Below are 17,372 nucleotides of genomic sequence, written 5' to 3' on the forward strand. Positions count from 1 at the left end.
ATTACAGGTGGGGTCACTATGCACAGATCTTCCATTTTTCTTCCTCCTCATCCTGTCCACTTTCAAAGGGTGATATTTATTTCTTGTTTGAAGTTTGGGGAGAATTATATTAAAGGTGTGAATAAGAGCTTCTTACAGAAATGGGTTCATGGGAACCAGACCTTGCCTCAGCAGGTTCTTCACAGACCCTGACTACACAAGAAGAGGACTTAGTTTCTACTTCTGTCTTCCTTGGTCCTCATAGAACCCAGCTTGTCTTGCAGGGCTATATCCATCAGTCTGTGGAGGAGAGAGACATGATTAGTGTGCATAACAGGCAAACTCTCAAACCTGTATTGGCCGGGCACGGTGGTACATGCCTGCAACCCAAGCACTCTGCAGGCAGAGGCAGGAGGATTGCAATGAGTTGATGGCCATGTCGGGCTCTAGAGTGAGACTGTTTCAGAATAGTAGTGGTGGCAGCAGCAACACCTCCTGACATTTGGAGAGGCAGAGGAAAAGTTCACTGGATACCAGAGAAATGGAGGATCGTTCCTTAGAAAGACAGAGCTAATTTGACACAAAGTTCCCTTCCTTAAAAAAAGAAAGAAAAAAAGAGGAAGTAATACTTATTTATATGGCTCTTTCATCTAGCTAAGAACATTTTTGGGTTCCTTAGGTAGTTTTTGAAAAGATCTATTTTTAATTGTGTGTGTGTGTGTGTGTACATGAGTGTAGGCTCCCCCTGAAGCCCTGGAGCCATGAGTCACCTGACATGTATGGGTGCTGGGAATTGAACCCAGGTCCTTTGCGATAGTGCCCATGCTGTCTCCTGCTGAACCACTGGGGGAATTCCTTAGGCTTAATAAAGGCCCGCAGAGGTTCATCCAGTGGGGAAGTCAGCTTTTCCTCCCCCAGTTTCTTCTCAGCCCTGTCATCAACTCTGTGTACTGCAACCTTACATGAAAAGGTGCTAGAGGGAGAAAACCCAAGGCAAGAAGCAGTGGCTGTCTGTGCTCCAAGAATAAAAGCATCAATAAGTGAAAGCCACTGTGAAGATAAACAGACATGGAATGTCCATTAAATTCTTGGGGCCTTAACACCAGATGTAATGGTCTATCCTGTCCATTTAAGAGACAAGACCCGTCTACTCACACACACATACCCTAGCACCTGAGGCAAGCAGATCTTCCTTTGGCCTTCCCCATCTGGCCTGAGCTCTCTTTCCCTTTCCGACCCTCTCCCAAAGAGGTAGCTGCTGCTGTGGCTCCTCTCCTCCCTCCTCTGGCTCTCTCTCTCTCTCTCTTTCTCTCTCTCTTTCTGCTCTTCCCCCTTCTCCCCTTACCCTCTCTCCCCTTCCCTTCCATAACCCATTAAATAAATATCCAACCTCACTCTGCATGGCGTGCCTATCCAAGTCTCTGTCTCTCACCCGCTGTGTAGCTCTCTGCCCAGTACCAGCTGCCTTCAGAGACCTGCCATGTGGTCACATGACATGCCTATTCATCGCAGTCTCTCACCCACCATATGGCTCCCTGCCTGGGACCTGGCTGCCTCAGTGGCCCACTGTGGTCTTGGGACCTGCTGCCTGCTACCTGCCACCCCTCTCTGTTCTTCCCCCTTCCCCCCTTCCCTCCTTTCCCTTTCCCCTCCATAACCCATTAAATAAATATCCAGCCTCACTCTTCATGGCTTGCCTATCCATCTATCTCTCACTTGCAGTGGCTGTGGCTCCTCCTGGGACCTGGCTGCCTTCATGGCCCGCCATGGTCTGGTGGTCCGCTGCTGCCACTTAGGGACCTGCAGCATTGTGTTTTTACCATTACACCAGGGACATCCTGTGGCTCACTGTGTGCGAGATAGATCTGCTGTGATGTTCATGGGTGTGTGTGCCTCACACAGCCTGCTGGGGTCAGCTGCCCCCTTGAAAGGCTTCTGGAGTCTCAGAGCACATGGCAGTAAAGGAACTCACCACGCTGTCAACTCTGGAGGCTGTGTTGGTTCTTTTCTCTTTGACATGTGATGAAATACTGGACGAAAGCTCCTTCAGGTTGGGGAGATCTATTCTGGCTCCCTCTGAGGGTGTAGGCCTGATGGCAGGGATGGCCAGATGCACAAGGATGCTGAGGCATCTGGCCACATCACAGCTGTAGGCAGGAAGCAAAGAGGGATGAACACCTGTTCCTTTTTGTTAATTCTGAGTCCCCAATCCATGAGGTGGTTCTGTTCCCATTTGGGTAGGTCTTCCTTCCCCAGTTAAACTTCCTGGAAACACTCTCAAGGGCACACCTAGAGGTGTGTTGCCATGGTGACTCTAAATCTAATCAAGTCGGCAGTCAGGAAGCTTCTACCTTCTTCACTTAGAATGGTGCCTGAAGGAGTGACTTCTCAGGGGCGTGTAGACTGCAGAGGGAAGACTGGCCATGTCCTCCAGCAAACAGGAAGATGTAGGAAATGGATCTTACTTTGGTTTATATAGAGCGTCAAAGGCACCCAGAAGCTCCCACAGAAAGCTAGGATTCAGAAGCCCTTGTCAGCCAGCAGCCAGGATGATGGTAATGCTCTTATGATGAGTTGATAAGGAGAGGAAAGCAGGTTGAAGAGAGAAGGGATGTTCCCTCCTGAGCTTCCTGTGCCAGTACCAGACAGGGAGCAGGAATCCAAGGGAAGCACTGAGAGGCTTAGTCGGTTGAGGTCAGGTTGGAGGAGACGCAATGACTGCCAGGCCCGAGTGTGCAACAGAGCAAGAGAAGCCACTACAGATGGGGAGAGGGGTCATGGGAGGGGGAAACCCAACACAGGGAGTCAGGGCAAGCCCCTAGCTACTGGGAACAGAATAACCGGAGTGCTCAGAGAGAGACAGGAAAGGCAGGAACCCGGTGTCACAGTACTGGGGAGGAGTGCGCGGGATTCCGAGTAGCAGGACTCATGATAAGCATTGGGGAAGAGTCGCAGACCAGTGGAGCAGGCACCTGGACATGGCTGGGGTTAACAGACAGAAAAGTGCAGCCCTTGCTCATGGCCTGTGAGCTGTGTATCTGCAGCCAGTCATGCAGTCTTGCTCATGGCCTGTGAGCTGTGTATCTGCAGCCAGTCATGCAGTCTTGCTCATGGCCTGTGAGCTGTGTATCTGCAGCCAGTCATGCAGTCTTGCTCATGGCCTGTGAGCTGTGTATCTGCAGCCAGTCATGCAGTCTTGCTCATGGCCTGTGAGCTGTGTATCTGCAGCCAGTAATGAACTTTTCCCATTGAGTAAACTTCCATTTATTATATTGATTTAATGTGTGTGTGTGTGTGTGTGTAGGGGTCATGTGCATGACACAGCACATGTGTGTAGGAATTGGTTTTCTCTCTCCCGTCTATATCCCAGGGATTAAGCTCGGATTCTCGGGCTTGTCTTCAAGGGTTTTCATCACTAAGCCAACTCCTTGGCCTGTAAATATAAATGTGTATGTACATTTATACATACGAATATGCATACATGCATATATACATATATATGCAGCTGGTTTGCTTTAGTTTTTTATTCATTTATTGTGTGTGCACGTGCATGCCACGGCACATATGTGGAAGTCAGAAGGTTTCTCCATCTACCAAGTCCACACTGGGCTTGAATTCAGGACCCCAGGCTGGATGACAAGATCTTTTACCCGCTGAGCTAGCTCCACAGCTGCCTAGTTGGCATGTGTCTAATATGCACAACTTGGTGGGTTCTGGGATGAGGCGACATCTCCACACTGTGTGCGGGAGCCCCGTGATCACCTCATTGATGATAAAAAGCAAATTTATTACTGTTCCTGGGACCTTCGCGACTTTCCCTCAGAAAACACTGATTTGATATAAAATTATTTTTCTCACATTTTTACTTCAGACATACTTGCATTTAGCTTGTCAACATCCTTTAGTTTTGTTTTTAAAAATGATGACAGCTCTCCTCTTCCAGGGTAGCATACTCCGGAAAATCCTTCTGAATCGGTACTTCAAAGGTGACCATGGTGTAGGCGCCAACGGACCTCTGTCAGGGGCCTATGCCAAGACTGCGCAAGTGGGAGGTACGTTCTCGTTCCCCATTTAGGGTTTAACGGCAGCGCTACTCTCCTGTCTGACTTAGGTGACACAAATGTGAAATATTCACTTAAAACACCAGGAAAACTTCTGTGTATTTTGGGGTTCCTGAACCCACAGGGTGAGCACCATGGTGAATTTTTGTCTTTTAACTCTGGATAGTTTGTTTTGGTTTTGTCATACACACTAGGACAAAATTTGTAGAGTATTTTTATAAAGGCTTATTTATTTTTATCTTATACATATGTGTGAGTGCCTGCATGTGTGTCTGCACACCATGTAGTAAGGAGGCGAGCAGGCCTGCTTTTTGTCCCGCCTAGCTCTCACAAGGCTGGCTTAGCCCCGGAAATAATAACATGGAAACTGTATTCATTTAAACACTGTCAGGCCCATTAGTTCCAGCCTCTTATTGGCTAATTCTCACATATTGATTAACCCATTTCTAATAATCTGTGTAGCACCACGAGGTGGTGGCTTACCAGGAAGATTCTAACCTACGTCCATCTTGGGCCGGAGCTTCATGGCGTCTGCCTGTCTCTGCTTTCTTCCTCCCTCTGTTCTGTCTTCCCCGCCTACCTATGTTCTGACCTATCAGGCCAAACAGTTTATTAATTAACCAATGAAAGCAACAGATAGATAGATAGAAGACCCTCCTATACCAACATCACATGTATGCTTGGTGACTGTTGGATTCCTTGGAACTGGGGTTACAGATGGTTGTGAGCCACCATGTGGGTGCTAGAATCAAACCCAGGTCCTTGGCCAGAGCAGCCAGTGCTTGCAACTGCTGAGCCCTCTCTGCAGCTCTTTCTAGAGTGCATTTAGTAACACATTGGACATCTCTGTATGATTTCCATCTTTATACACTTTGTATTTGAGCTGAACTTTCCTGTGGCCCATGTTATGGCTTGAGAACTTGGAAATGCTGTCTACTGCTGAACGGTGTTTGTGATGAAAGTCGGTTTGCTGGTTTTACTTTCTTGTTTCTCCCCACCACAGGAGGCTTCTCTGGACAGGACACGGATAAGATGGGGATTTCCATGTCGGATATCCAGTGTCTGCTGGACAAGGAAGGAGCATCCGAGCTTGTCATTGATGTCATCGTCAACACCAAGAACGACAGGATCTTTTCCGAAGGCATTTTGTTGGGCATCGCCTTGCTGGAGGGAGGAAACACGCAAAACCAGGTGCCGCCTGTCGTTTCTAGTTTTTAAAAGAACGATTTTGGTTTTGAGAACTTCACAGAGTGGATTTTGTTCACATCTCTCCTCTCCACTCCTCTAACGCTCCACATATCCACCCCACCTCCTTACTCTCCCCCAGCTTTGTGTCTTCTCTGCTGCCATCCCAGTAAACTTTGGGTGCCTTTTTGTATACAGACCCATCTTCTAGAGCGTAGTTAACCTTCCGGGAGCCACCCCCTTGTAGAAAACTGACTCTCCCTGCCCAGAAGCCAGGACACACCCGCAGATCCCCAGCCAGGGCTGACAGCCCCCAAGCTTCTTCTCTCTCTATGCTGGAATATTCGCTGGCTTGATTGTGTGCAGGCGGCCACAGCTGCTGTGAGTTTGTGCATGTTGCCATCCCAGTTTTGCTCTGGTCTTCCCTGATCTCTGGCTCTTCCAGTATTTCCGGTTTCTTACTCACTTGTTAAAGAAACCAAGGCAAAAGCATTCTTGTAGCTTCTCCTCGCTGGCACAAACAAAACACCTCACAAATCACATTTCCCTCATAAACTTATTTGATATGCTATAGAAATGATAGGGCTTTCCTCTTTCTCTAAACATAACATCGCTTGAAGCTCACTCTGCAGCAGGAGACACGGTGGTGGTAGGGAGCCGTGCTCACGCGCTTCATGGTAACGGTGGGCACTGTGCTCACATGCTTCATGATGATGGTGGGCACTGTGCTCACATGATGTGCTCCATGGTGGCGCTGGGCACTGTGCTCATGTGCTTCATGGTGACAGTGGTGGGCACTGTGCTCACGTGCTCCATGGTGGTGCTGGACGCACTGTGCTCATGTGCTCCACGGTGGCGCTGGGCGCACTGTGCTCACATGCACACCAAGGATGTGATCCTGTCTAGCCAGCACTCCTGTCCCTTGGAGACCCCTGCCAGGTTTCCCTTGCATCCTCTGTGCCCAACAGTGTGCTCCATGAGCCTGAGCTCTGGAAACTTCCCAGAGAGCACTTGTGAGTTTCCTGGCTCGTTGCTCAGTAACCCAATCTCCCTATATTTTCTGAAGCCATGAAGGTGACACATAACTCCAACTGGCTAGAAATTCCCAAACCTATTGGCCCCATGAAGGGCAGGCAGAAGCCCTGTCAGATTTTGCTTTAATTTGTCACCGGGTATATCTAGCAGATTTCACTGGACCACAGAGGGTCGTCCCAGAGGATTGCCCGTCATCCTCTTGTGGATGCTGGCCGTGCCAGCCAGCTCCAGGAGAACTGCAGTCTCTGCTTTTAAATGCCAGCTCATTGCTTCCTAGACCCACCCTTTGGTCTTTATTTGCCTGATGTTTCTGTGGCATTGATCACTGGGAACGTCTTCATTCTTCTGGAACCTTTACTACCTGGATTCTGGACCCCTGCTCCCTTACCTCCTCCACCGCTGCCTCCAAATTCTCTTCTCCAGCCTCATGTGAGGGCTCCTCTTCTCCCCGAGATTGGCACCACGGCTTCTGGCTGTCTGACTGAAAACTAGAAGTCACTTTTGACTGTGACTGGTCACCCTGTCTCCTGGCTGGTTATCCCTTGGTGACAAAACTGGGTGATATCTCTTCTTCCTAACACTTCAGTCCCTGCTTCTCAAACCATCGTTGCAACTCCTTGCCTTTGCCTCTGCTGTGACCTTGTTTCCCAGCTCCATTCTGCCTTCTCTCTAACATCCCTTTACCTCCAGTGACTTTTTATAACCCTGTGTTCCACCCTGGTTCAGATCCCTCTTCCCAGTAACCAAGACTCCCTGCTGAGCTCATGAGCTTCTTCCTAGGCTCCGGCTGTCTCTCATTCTCATGAGCTTCTTCCTGATGAGCTCTCCATAGGTTCCAGCTATCTCTGTCTCTCTCTCTCGTTCCGTCCCTGCTCTTTCTCTTTGCACACCCTGCCACTTTTCACGCTGCTCCCTTCTCTTAGAGGACTCAGCTCTATGGCTTCTCTCAGAACTGATTTCAGCCCCTTGTCCCCTTGGGCAGAACTGACTGCTGGTTGCTGTGTGACCTCGCTGTGACCTCCAGGTGCTCTGTGGGGTGTTTCTATCACTTCACAGTGACTTTCCAGGTGTGCCCCAGATTCCACCTAGTAAATTAAACATCCCTGGAGGTTTGGAATGGATCTTCATTGCTGTGTGTTTGTGTTTGGAACTCTAGTGCCCAGTAACTATTCAGTGGTGTGTGTGTTTATGAGAGACTGGTCATGATGAAGCCTCCTCTTCCAACTGGGCATGTGACAACTGCTTCCTGAAGCCTGACTGCAATTGTTTCTCACTGGGTGCCTTCTCTGTGTCCCTGTCTTATTGTCTGTCTTTCATTTTGTCTCTCCAGTAATTTTTGTCATTTTCTAATTGTGTAGTGGGTGATAGCCTATTTTTTTATTTTCATAGTCCTTTATAGTCTTTTAATACACACCCCCCCACACTCCACACCATACACTTCACACATACACATCACACACCACACACACATCACACACACATACACACACATTACAAACACACATACATATCACACACCACAGACATACCACATACACACCACACACACACACATACACACACCACACACACACTACACACATACAGATCACCACACACACACCACACGACACACACATACACATCACACACACATCAACACACACACACATCACACACACACCACACACATATACACATCACACACACACATCACACACCACACATACTTTGACTAGTGATACAGATCTGTAATCCCAACTACCCAGGAGGCTGTGGCTGGAGGACCAGAAGTTCAAGAGAAACCTGAGCTATGGAGCAAGTTCAAGGCTGGTCTGGGAAACTTAACGAAATCAGGTCCCAAATTTAAAAAGAAAGGAGAACTGGGAATGTAGTGTGCATAACATTTCTGAAGCCATCAGTTCAATCTCTCGTGCAGAAAAGAGAAAGAAGACAAAAGTCACACACATCTGTTGAAGAGACAGCATCACTACAAATCTGTGCACAAATCCCTCTTGTGGGCTGAGAAAACCTCACTCTCTGGGTTCTGCTGTTTGGGTTTCTGATTTGGGGACATCGTGGTGCCGAGATGTCAGCTGTGTGCTGTGGCTTGCAGAGGGCTAGATCAGACCAGATGAATCTGACCCGCTTTAGTGACGTGTCCTCTCTGTGTTAGAACTGTTTGTGCTATGATGAGACACAAGGACCAAGCAGCTTGTAGTAGCAAGAGCTTGTTTTGTTTATGGCTCCTGAGGAAGAGTTCTTACTAGCTGGGGAGGCAGGGCAGTGGGTAGCTGGAGCAGGAAGCTGAGAGACCACATCTCCATCCTCACAAAGGAAACAGAGAGTAAACTGGAAGTGTACCACATACAGGTATGGAAGCCAGAAGAGGAACTTGGATCCCCTGAAGCTAAAGTTACAGAGGATTATAAACTTCTGTGTGGGCGCTGAGAACTAAGCGTAGGTCCTCTCTAAGAGCAACAAGTACTCCTGACCACTGACCCTATTTCCCCTGCCCTGTGTTAATGTTCTTAGTTTCCCTTCCCTGTTCGTGGGTTGTCTCAGCTGCCCGTTTCCAGTTACTCTGGACCAGAGTGAATCCCATCCTTACTTCATGAGACTTCCTGCACCGGGTGTGCTTGGCCAGATGTGGATTCGTGGAAGCAGATAGAAGAAATTATAGCTTCAAACACCAACAATGAGAGGAACAAAAGCTAGCTATTGTGGGTCACACTTTGTTATCCCCGCTCTCTGAAGGTTGAGCCAGGAGGATTGCTTGACCCTGTCCTGGGTCATTGAGTAAGACCATCCCAAAAAGAAAAAAGAAATAAAATATCACACAAAGGCTATTGAGTTTTAGGAACCATTCATACATGCATTAATTTAGCTAATCCTTATATATTAATTACAGCCTGTGATTAATATATACCATCCTAGATTACCAAAGAAGCAGCAGGCAGATCTCAGCCCCATGGTTACTTAGAGACAAATGACATTTGTGTTTGTGCTGCCTGGCTCCAGACTCTGTACCCTCTAGTCACAACGAATATCTCCTTCCCAGAGATAACCTTCTCTATTCCTAGCCCCAGCAAGTGACAGTGGCTGACCATCATATGTGAGCCTTTGTTTTTCCCAGTGGGATAGCTACATAAAATTGTCACCTGAAGAGTCTCCATGAGGACTGACCTGGACGAAGCTGGCCGGTGGATGTGTCTGTGGGGACTGTCTTGATTGTGCCGGTTCAGCGGGTGACACCATCCTTAGGAGGGATCCTGAACCATGCATGAGGAGAGAAGGCCGGCTGAGCACAAGCGGACTTGTGTTCATTACTGATTGTGGATGTGCTTGCTCCAATTGCCTTGAGCTCCTGTATCTGTGATGTCCTCGCCATGGCTGACTTTCACCTAGAACTGTGTGCGAATGAGCCCTGTCTCCCCAAGTTGCCTTTGACAGAGTGATCTATCACAGCAACTGGAAAGGAAGCTGATACAGTAGTCTCTACTCCATCACGTCGCCTCCTTCCTCCATTCCTCCCATTTTCTTCTCCTCCATGGGGCAGATTCTTCCTCTCTAACACTATTTACCCTTTGCTTTTGGCTCCTGCAAAGAGCCTTGAGAGTTCCCGCTGACACTCCTTGTTGTCCATAAATGTAGATGCTATGCCATCTGATGAACCCATGGAACATACTTTGGTCATCACCTAACCCAATGCTATTCTGTAGAGCCCAGGTATCCTTTATAGAAACGATCTACACCCAGTGCTACAGCCTGTGGTTATATAACATATATATATATATATATATATATATATATATATATATATATATATGTATATATATCACTCTTCTTTTTCACAACATCTTATAGTTTAATCCACACCATGTGCTTGAAATGAGAACTCTATACTCATCACAGGGGCTGAGGGTATCCGTAAGAGGGTGGGTGTGAATGGACCCTGACTGCAAAGCTTTGTCTTCATAGAGCTGGGACATGACCGGGACTTTCTCACTAATGCGTTACAGCTTCCCTGCACCTTCTAGCCATGCTGTATTACAAAGATTAGAGCTCAAACATCAGCTTAATTTGTGGGACCATAAAGGTCTAAGGATGCTGCATTTATCCTGTGAGCCATGTAGTTGCCATGGTTACGGTGAGCTCTTTTTGGTCCTGCTCCTGTAAAGAGGTTGTTAGCCCTCTGCTTAGGAATGCCCCCTAACAGACGTGACGTTGACACCACAGGCTGTGTAAAGTGCAGTGTGTGTAGGTGCCGCACATGTGAGAAGCAGTGACCAGATGAGTGTCACCCGGAGTTTAGAGTCTTCTAGAGTCGAGCCCGACTCCAGGCATTCCCCCCTGGAAACACGTCAGCTGTCAGATCCCCCTCCTGCCTGTTCAGCTTCTATCTGGGGATGTGGCTGGTTCCACTTGATCATGTACACCTTTGCAGAGCACATTCCCGCCTCTGTCTGCTACCCATTCTTCTGGGTTCTTCCATAAAGTTACTAAGCAGTGACTAGTAACCACAACTCAGTACTTCCCTATCTCCTAAGTACGTCTTACCACACTTTTGTGTGTGAGTATGATGGAGGTGGGTCTTGTATTAATCTGTTGCTTTCATTGGTTAATTAATAAAGAAACTGCCTAGGCCCATTTGATAGGCCAACCCTTAGGTGGGTGGAGTAAACAGAACAGAATGCTGGGAGAAAGAAGCCGAGTCAGTGAGTCGCCATGATTGTCTCACTCCAGACAGACACAGGTTAAGATCTTTCCTGGTAAGCCAGCTCGTGGTACTACACAGAATATTAAAAATGGGTTAGATCAATTTGTAAGAGCTAGCCAATAAGAGGCTGGAACTAATGGGCCAGGCAGTGATTAAAAGAATACAGTTTCCGTGTAATTATTTTGGGGCATAAGCCATGCGGGCGGCCGGGTGCCGGGGATGCAGCCCCACCGCTCTTATTACAACATAAGTACGTCTTACCACACTTTTGATCTTGAATCCTTCCTGATGATAAACTAGAGTTTATTTCCAGTCAATTTCCTCCTAAACTAAACGTAAAGCATCGTTAATTAGAAAGTAAATGAAACAACTTAATACCTACTTACCAGTGGATTCCCATAAGTGAGGTGTCATGGTAACTCATCCTAAATTTAGGTATTATCAGTTAGCTATAAAAAATAAAATAAAATAACATTGTCACCTGACAGGGAGTCCTTGTTTATACAGGGTAGTCATAAGCGAGTGCCCATGCTTCACTTTGGGTTACCAACTCACGTGGGCACCCAGACCCTTTCTGTTCTGTCTGTAACAACAATATAGAACTCTACACACAGTAGGCATTCAGTAAACGTGTGCTATGTCAATGCACGGCTTTGAGACACTATCAGACTGATAGAATTGGTTACTTATGAAAACTCACTATACCCATAATGAAAAATGAGTGCAGGAAGATGCATCAGATAGAATATAAACTATGTTAGAATTTAGTGGAAGGTCTGAATTATTGTTAATGTAATAACATGCTATTATTAATGTAATGATGTGTGCTATTAGTATGTATTAATTGGAATGAGACACCGGAAGCCTGTCTATTTGCCGAACAAGTAAAAGGCAGCACACTGTGCTTTTATCCATAAGACCTGTGTTTATTTCAGAATAAACCACTCTTTTTCTTGCCTGTGGAACTGATATTTTAAACGATGCTTTCTCCACAGAATTCTTTCTACAAGCAGTTGCATGAGCAGAAAAAGTCGGAAAAATTCTTCAAAGTCCTTTATGATCGGATGAAGGCTGCTCAGAAAGAGATCAGATCCACGGTGACCGTCAACACCATAGACTTAGGGAGCAAGAAGAGAGACGATGACAACGACCTCATAGCCTCGGGCCCGCGGATGAGAGGTGAGGAGCTTCCTGAGTATCTGGGAGAATGGCATGAGAGAAGAAAGGAATGAAGATTTAAATCTCAGGGAGCTTTGCCATCTTGCTTCTGAGGTTTATTATTTCCGGTGTTTCTGGTTTGGATGTCTGTCTATAGAGGATGGAAGGGGCCAAACTAAGATGGGGTTTAATTGGTGTGGGAGCAGTGGACAGCATCAGGTCATTGGATTTCCTTGTTCTGTGCAGTAAAGAAAACCATCCCACTTTCTGAGCATGGAAATTAAACTCTGAGGACAGAATTTGTTAAAGTGTTTGCATTTGAAATAACCCAATTATTGTCAATTAAATACAAACTGTGGAATAGTATCATTTTACAATTCACCATTTTTTTTGTTTTTTTTTATTTTAAATATTTTTTTTTATTCTTTTTTACTTAAAATTTCCAACTGCTCCCCGTTTCCCATTTCCCTCCCCCTCCTCCCACATATTGCCCCCTCCCCCCGCTCCCCTCCCCCATCCCCACTCCTCTTCTCCTCCCCCTAGTCCACTCCCCCTCCCTCTCGATACTGAAGAGCAGTCCAAATTCCCTGCTCTACAGGAAGACCAAGGTCCTCCCACTTCTATCTAGGTCCAGGAAGGTGAGCATCCAAACAGGCTACGCTCCCACAAAGCCAGTTCATGTATTAGGATCGAAACCTAGTGCCATTGTCCTTGGCTTCTCATCAGCCTTCATTGTCCGCCTTGTTCAGAGAGTCTAGTTTCAACCCATGCTTATTCAGTCCCATTTTTTTTTAATGAGATCTTTAGGAATTTTTAAGTGTGTGTGCACACATATATGTTTCTTGATATATTCTTGTTCTTTCTGTGTGTGCCACATGTGTGTGTGAGTGTCCACAGAGACCAGAAGCTGGAGCTATAGGATGCTATGAGCACCTTGACGTGGGTGCTGAGAGCTGCGCTTAGTCCACTGGTCAAGCAGCAAGGGCTCTTAACTGCCAAGCTATTTGTCCTGGTTGGTTTCTGTTAACTGACACAGCTGGAAGAAGGGAATCTTGACTGAGAAAATGCCTTCATAAGAATGGCCTGTAGTCATGGCTGTGGGCATTTTCTTGATTAGTGATTGATGTGGGAGGTCTCAGCCCACTGTGGTTAGTGCCTCCCTGGGCACATGGTCCTGGGTTCTGTAAGAAAGCAGGCTGATCAAGCCAGGAGGAGAAAGCCAGTCAGCAACATTCTTCCATGACCTCTGCTCAATTCCTGCCTTGAGTTTCTGCTCTGATTTCCCTTAGAGATAGACTGTGATCTATCGCTACATATATGCTCTCTCTACATGTAATCCTATTAATAATATATACATATGTGTGTAATATATATGTAATCTTATTAATACAACACATGCATACATATAAATAATCTTGTGATATATCTATCACAGTATGAAATAAACCCTTTTAGTCATGGTGTTTTATCAGAGCAATAGAAAAGCAACTAAGACACCACCTCTCCCGCCCTTTGTGATATACTTGTAAAGTCATTTATATATCTTTGTACATGTTCTTATGTGTCATTGTAATATATATTTGTATACCAGAAAATTCTGAAACCAGTTAAGTATGAAGGCCTTTTCTTCTGATTGCTGTGTCAAGTTTTCAGTTGTCCCTTTCAGGAAATTATTGGGCCTCTTGTTAGGTAATTTTAATTTTAAGCTGTGGGAAAATTTGAATCCAATATTGCAGAGTTTTTTATTTTTTTAATTAAAACAATCAGAAATCCACTATTGCTTGCTTTTCAGTGAGAGATCCTTCACTTCATTTGAAAGAGGGAATGAAAGGGCAGCTGACAGAGGCATCTTCAGCCACATCCAAAGCCTACTGTGTGTACAGAAGAGAAATGGACCCAGAAATAGACATGGTGTGCCCAGGACCGGAAGCGGGAAGTGCGGAGGAAAAGTCTGCGGAGGAAGTTACCATGAGCCCCGCCATCACCATTATGCGGCCCATTCTCAGGTTCCTGCAGCTACTGTGTGAGAATCACAACCGAGAGCTACAGGTGTGTCTCTGCTCCCTGTGAGTGAGCTCTGTAGCCTGCGGGAGAGCGATCCAGGAGAAACTAATAGGGCATTTAGCAGGGAATTTTGGAGAAATAATCAACAAAGACACCAATGTCCTATTGAAATGGAAAGGAAGAAAAACAAGAGGAAAAAATGTTTATGCATTAAAAAACAAACAAATCCACACATTGTTACCCTGTGGTTCAGAACTCACATCTTAGAACCACTGAACCCCATCTGCTATCCTCTGTGGTGTTCCTTCAGGAAGATCATCTTCATCTTACCTGCCTCTCATGGTTTTAGACTCGGGTGTTTATATCTTTCCCAATCCATAGTTGTTGAGCACAATATATATTTTTATGTTTCATTAGAAACGAAGTAATATAGAGCATTCTTATAATAGTTAAAATTACTTTGCAAATTAATGTAGCCCATGTCATAGTATCTCACCACTACTGTTTCCTCTGTCAGATGGGTGGACCAGGGATGCCTCAGCTTTGCCTGTCACTGTATTTGTCAACAGTGTTGCCCATGACGGCATAGCAAAGGCCCACAAATGGAACTGATGGCCAGGCTGAGGGAGAGTGAGAATGCCCACCGGAAGAGTTTCCACTGGGCAGATTGCCGCCAAGGAAGACACATGCCCACCATGCCAACAACCTTAACCATGCTACTAGCTAGCATAGCCGGGAAGTAGTTTTATTAATGAATTATAGTGAGCTGGCTGGGGTTCCTGCAGTGGGCCCTACCCAGGATCTCTACCTTGAATTTCCACCAAACCATCTGATTCTAGCAGCGTCTGTCCACACAGAAAGTGACAAAGTGAGACACCATGTTCACTATTGTCTGGAACACAGGATCCGAAGGCAGGAGATGGCGGTTCAGACAAAGCATTGCCCGTGGCAATGGGATGCTCTGGAAGGAATGATGGGGGAGCATGGCTCGTGTGGACCAGCCTGCGCAGCTTAGATAAAGCATAAATAGTTAAAAACAAATTCAAATAAATAAATAGGTATCTGTAAGAACATTAAAATAGAAAATCCCCTCTCTTTCCCACTCTTTCTCTTCTTGTTCTCTCCTTAGCTTATTTCCCAAAGGAAGTGCACCAAATAACAGTTTGTTTTCTTCTAGAAAATTCAATGTACGAACATTGATCCATGCATGCATGTACATCTTCTGTTCAGGAGAATATATATTATATACAGTCTCGACTGTTTCCTTTAGTAACTTCATCTATTGCCGCATTCCTTGTTTCCCATGATCCCAAGCCATCGTGCTGCCAGGGAGAAGGCTCCAGCTTTTGCTATGACACTTTCTGTGCTAACAGGCAGTGAGAGTGAGGTGTGTGTGTGTGTGTGTGTGTGTGTGTGCGCGCGCGCGCGCGCGTACAGATTTAGGGTCATTCACAGAAGTAGGTCTCTTCCCTGTGAAGCTCCATAGGGTTTCCATGTTTCTCAGACCATGGCCATACAGCCACTGCACAGTGAAGATAGGGGGTTCATTTGGAAGTTGGACCCTCCCCCGAACATTTTATTTCCTACTTTTCATACATACTTCCATCCTTTGCAGGTTTAAAATGATGACAGTGGAACAGTGCTTATTATGACCTGTTCTGAAGATGCTTCTGCCACAACCCAAGAGGCCTCTCTTTTAATAGAAACTTAATACGTCAATATTTAAATATTTTTATTTTAAAATTATCATGAAAAATAGAGTTTGCTTTTCTAAAACTTATTTTACCTTCCAACTGTAGTTTCCCTTCCTTCCTCTTCTCCCAGCCCCTCCCCGCAGCCTCTTATCTGCCTCTCTCCCTCTGAAAAACAATGCTTTATTATGACACCCTCACCCATATCATCCTGCTTAGACATCGTCACCCCCATTATTTTCCCTTATTACTCCCCTCTTTTGTTGGTCCCCTCCCTTCACTCAAGATGTCCACGCATACATACATACATACATACAGAGAGAGAGAGAGAGAGAGAGAGAGAGAGAGCTGGATGTGGCCAGCACCCTTTTTCTGTGTTTTGCTCCCAGTCCTTCAGCTGCACCTTCTTTAACCCCTCCAGAACTTCTTGAGGAATCAGAACAATAAAACGAACCACAACCTCGTGTGTGAGACACTTCAGTTTCTGGACTGCATCTGCGGGAGCACCACGGGCGGCCTGGGCCTGCTGGGTCTCTACATCAACGAGAAGAATGTAGCGCTGGTCAACCAGACCCTGGAGAGCTTGACGGAGTACTGCCAGGGCCCGTGCCATGAAAACCAGGTAACCATAACAGCGGAGCTTCACGGAACGGGAGCCGGACTCAGGAGCGGTGTGCCAGGCTAGGTGCAGAGCCGGCCTCCTGGGCTGTGAAGTCTTCCCGCTCGCTCAGCCAGTTTGCCGCTTTCTTACAGAAGATACAGAAGTAGAATTGTAGACGAGTAAATGCCAGGCCATATTTTAAATTTCATTGTGAAAGAAGATTCTCGTGAACATATTTAAGATAAAAGAATTACAAAAGAAGGGAAAGATTATATTCCTTCCCAGTGTTCAGGTTTTCTCTGTAGAGAATCTCTCCAGATATGTGGGGTTAACTGGCTGTGACTTTGGCTCCATTGCAGTGCAGGGGGAACCTAATACCCATGTTACACTCAGTGAGCTAGTCTGATACCCGTGTTACACACTCAGTGAGCTTGTCTGATACCCTTGCTACACACACTCAGTGAGCTAGTCTGATACCCTTGCTACACACACTCAGTGAGCTAGTTTAATACGTGTGCTACACACACTCAGTGAGCTAGTCTGATACCCTTGCTACACACACTCAGTGAGCTAGTTTAATACGTGTGCTACACACACTCAGTGAGCTTGTCTGATATCCGTGTCACACACTCAGTGAGCTAGTTTAATACGTGTGCTACACACACTCAGTGAGCTTGTCTAATACGTGTGCTACACACACTCAGTGAGCTAATCTGATACCTGTGTTATACACACTCAGTGAGCTAGTCTGATACCTGTGTTATACACACTCAGTGAGCCAATCTGATACCTGTGTTACACACTCAGTGAGCTAGTCTGATATCCGTGTCACACACTCAGTGAGCTAGTCTAATACGTGTGCTACACACACTCAGTGAGCCAATCTGATACCTGTGTTACACACTCAATGAGCTAGTCTGATACACGTGTTACACACTCAGTGATGTGTTAGTATTCAG

At 46.2% G+C, this 17,372-nt stretch overlaps 1 protein-coding gene across 2 annotated transcripts in view; it reads left to right on the plus strand.

The window, feature by feature from the left end:
* The window catches only part of Itpr2 (inositol 1,4,5-trisphosphate receptor type 2), a 398,346-nt gene that overhangs the window by 256,023 nt on the left and 124,951 nt on the right, over positions 1-17,372 (plus strand). For both annotated transcript variants that reach the window (XM_057792035.1, XM_057792044.1), the window contains 5 exons: positions 3,923-4,031; positions 5,044-5,231; positions 11,955-12,138; positions 13,910-14,166; positions 16,234-16,434. In XM_057792035.1, coding sequence (XP_057648018.1) covers positions 3,923-4,031; positions 5,044-5,231; positions 11,955-12,138; positions 13,910-14,166; positions 16,234-16,434 — 939 coding nt within the window. The remainder of the gene's footprint in view (positions 1-3,922; positions 4,032-5,043; positions 5,232-11,954; positions 12,139-13,909; positions 14,167-16,233; positions 16,435-17,372) is intronic.

Source organism: Chionomys nivalis, chromosome 1 (genome assembly GCF_950005125.1).
Source record: "Chionomys nivalis chromosome 1, mChiNiv1.1, whole genome shotgun sequence".
In the NCBI taxonomy this organism is placed as follows: Eukaryota; Metazoa; Chordata; class Mammalia; order Rodentia; family Cricetidae; genus Chionomys; species Chionomys nivalis.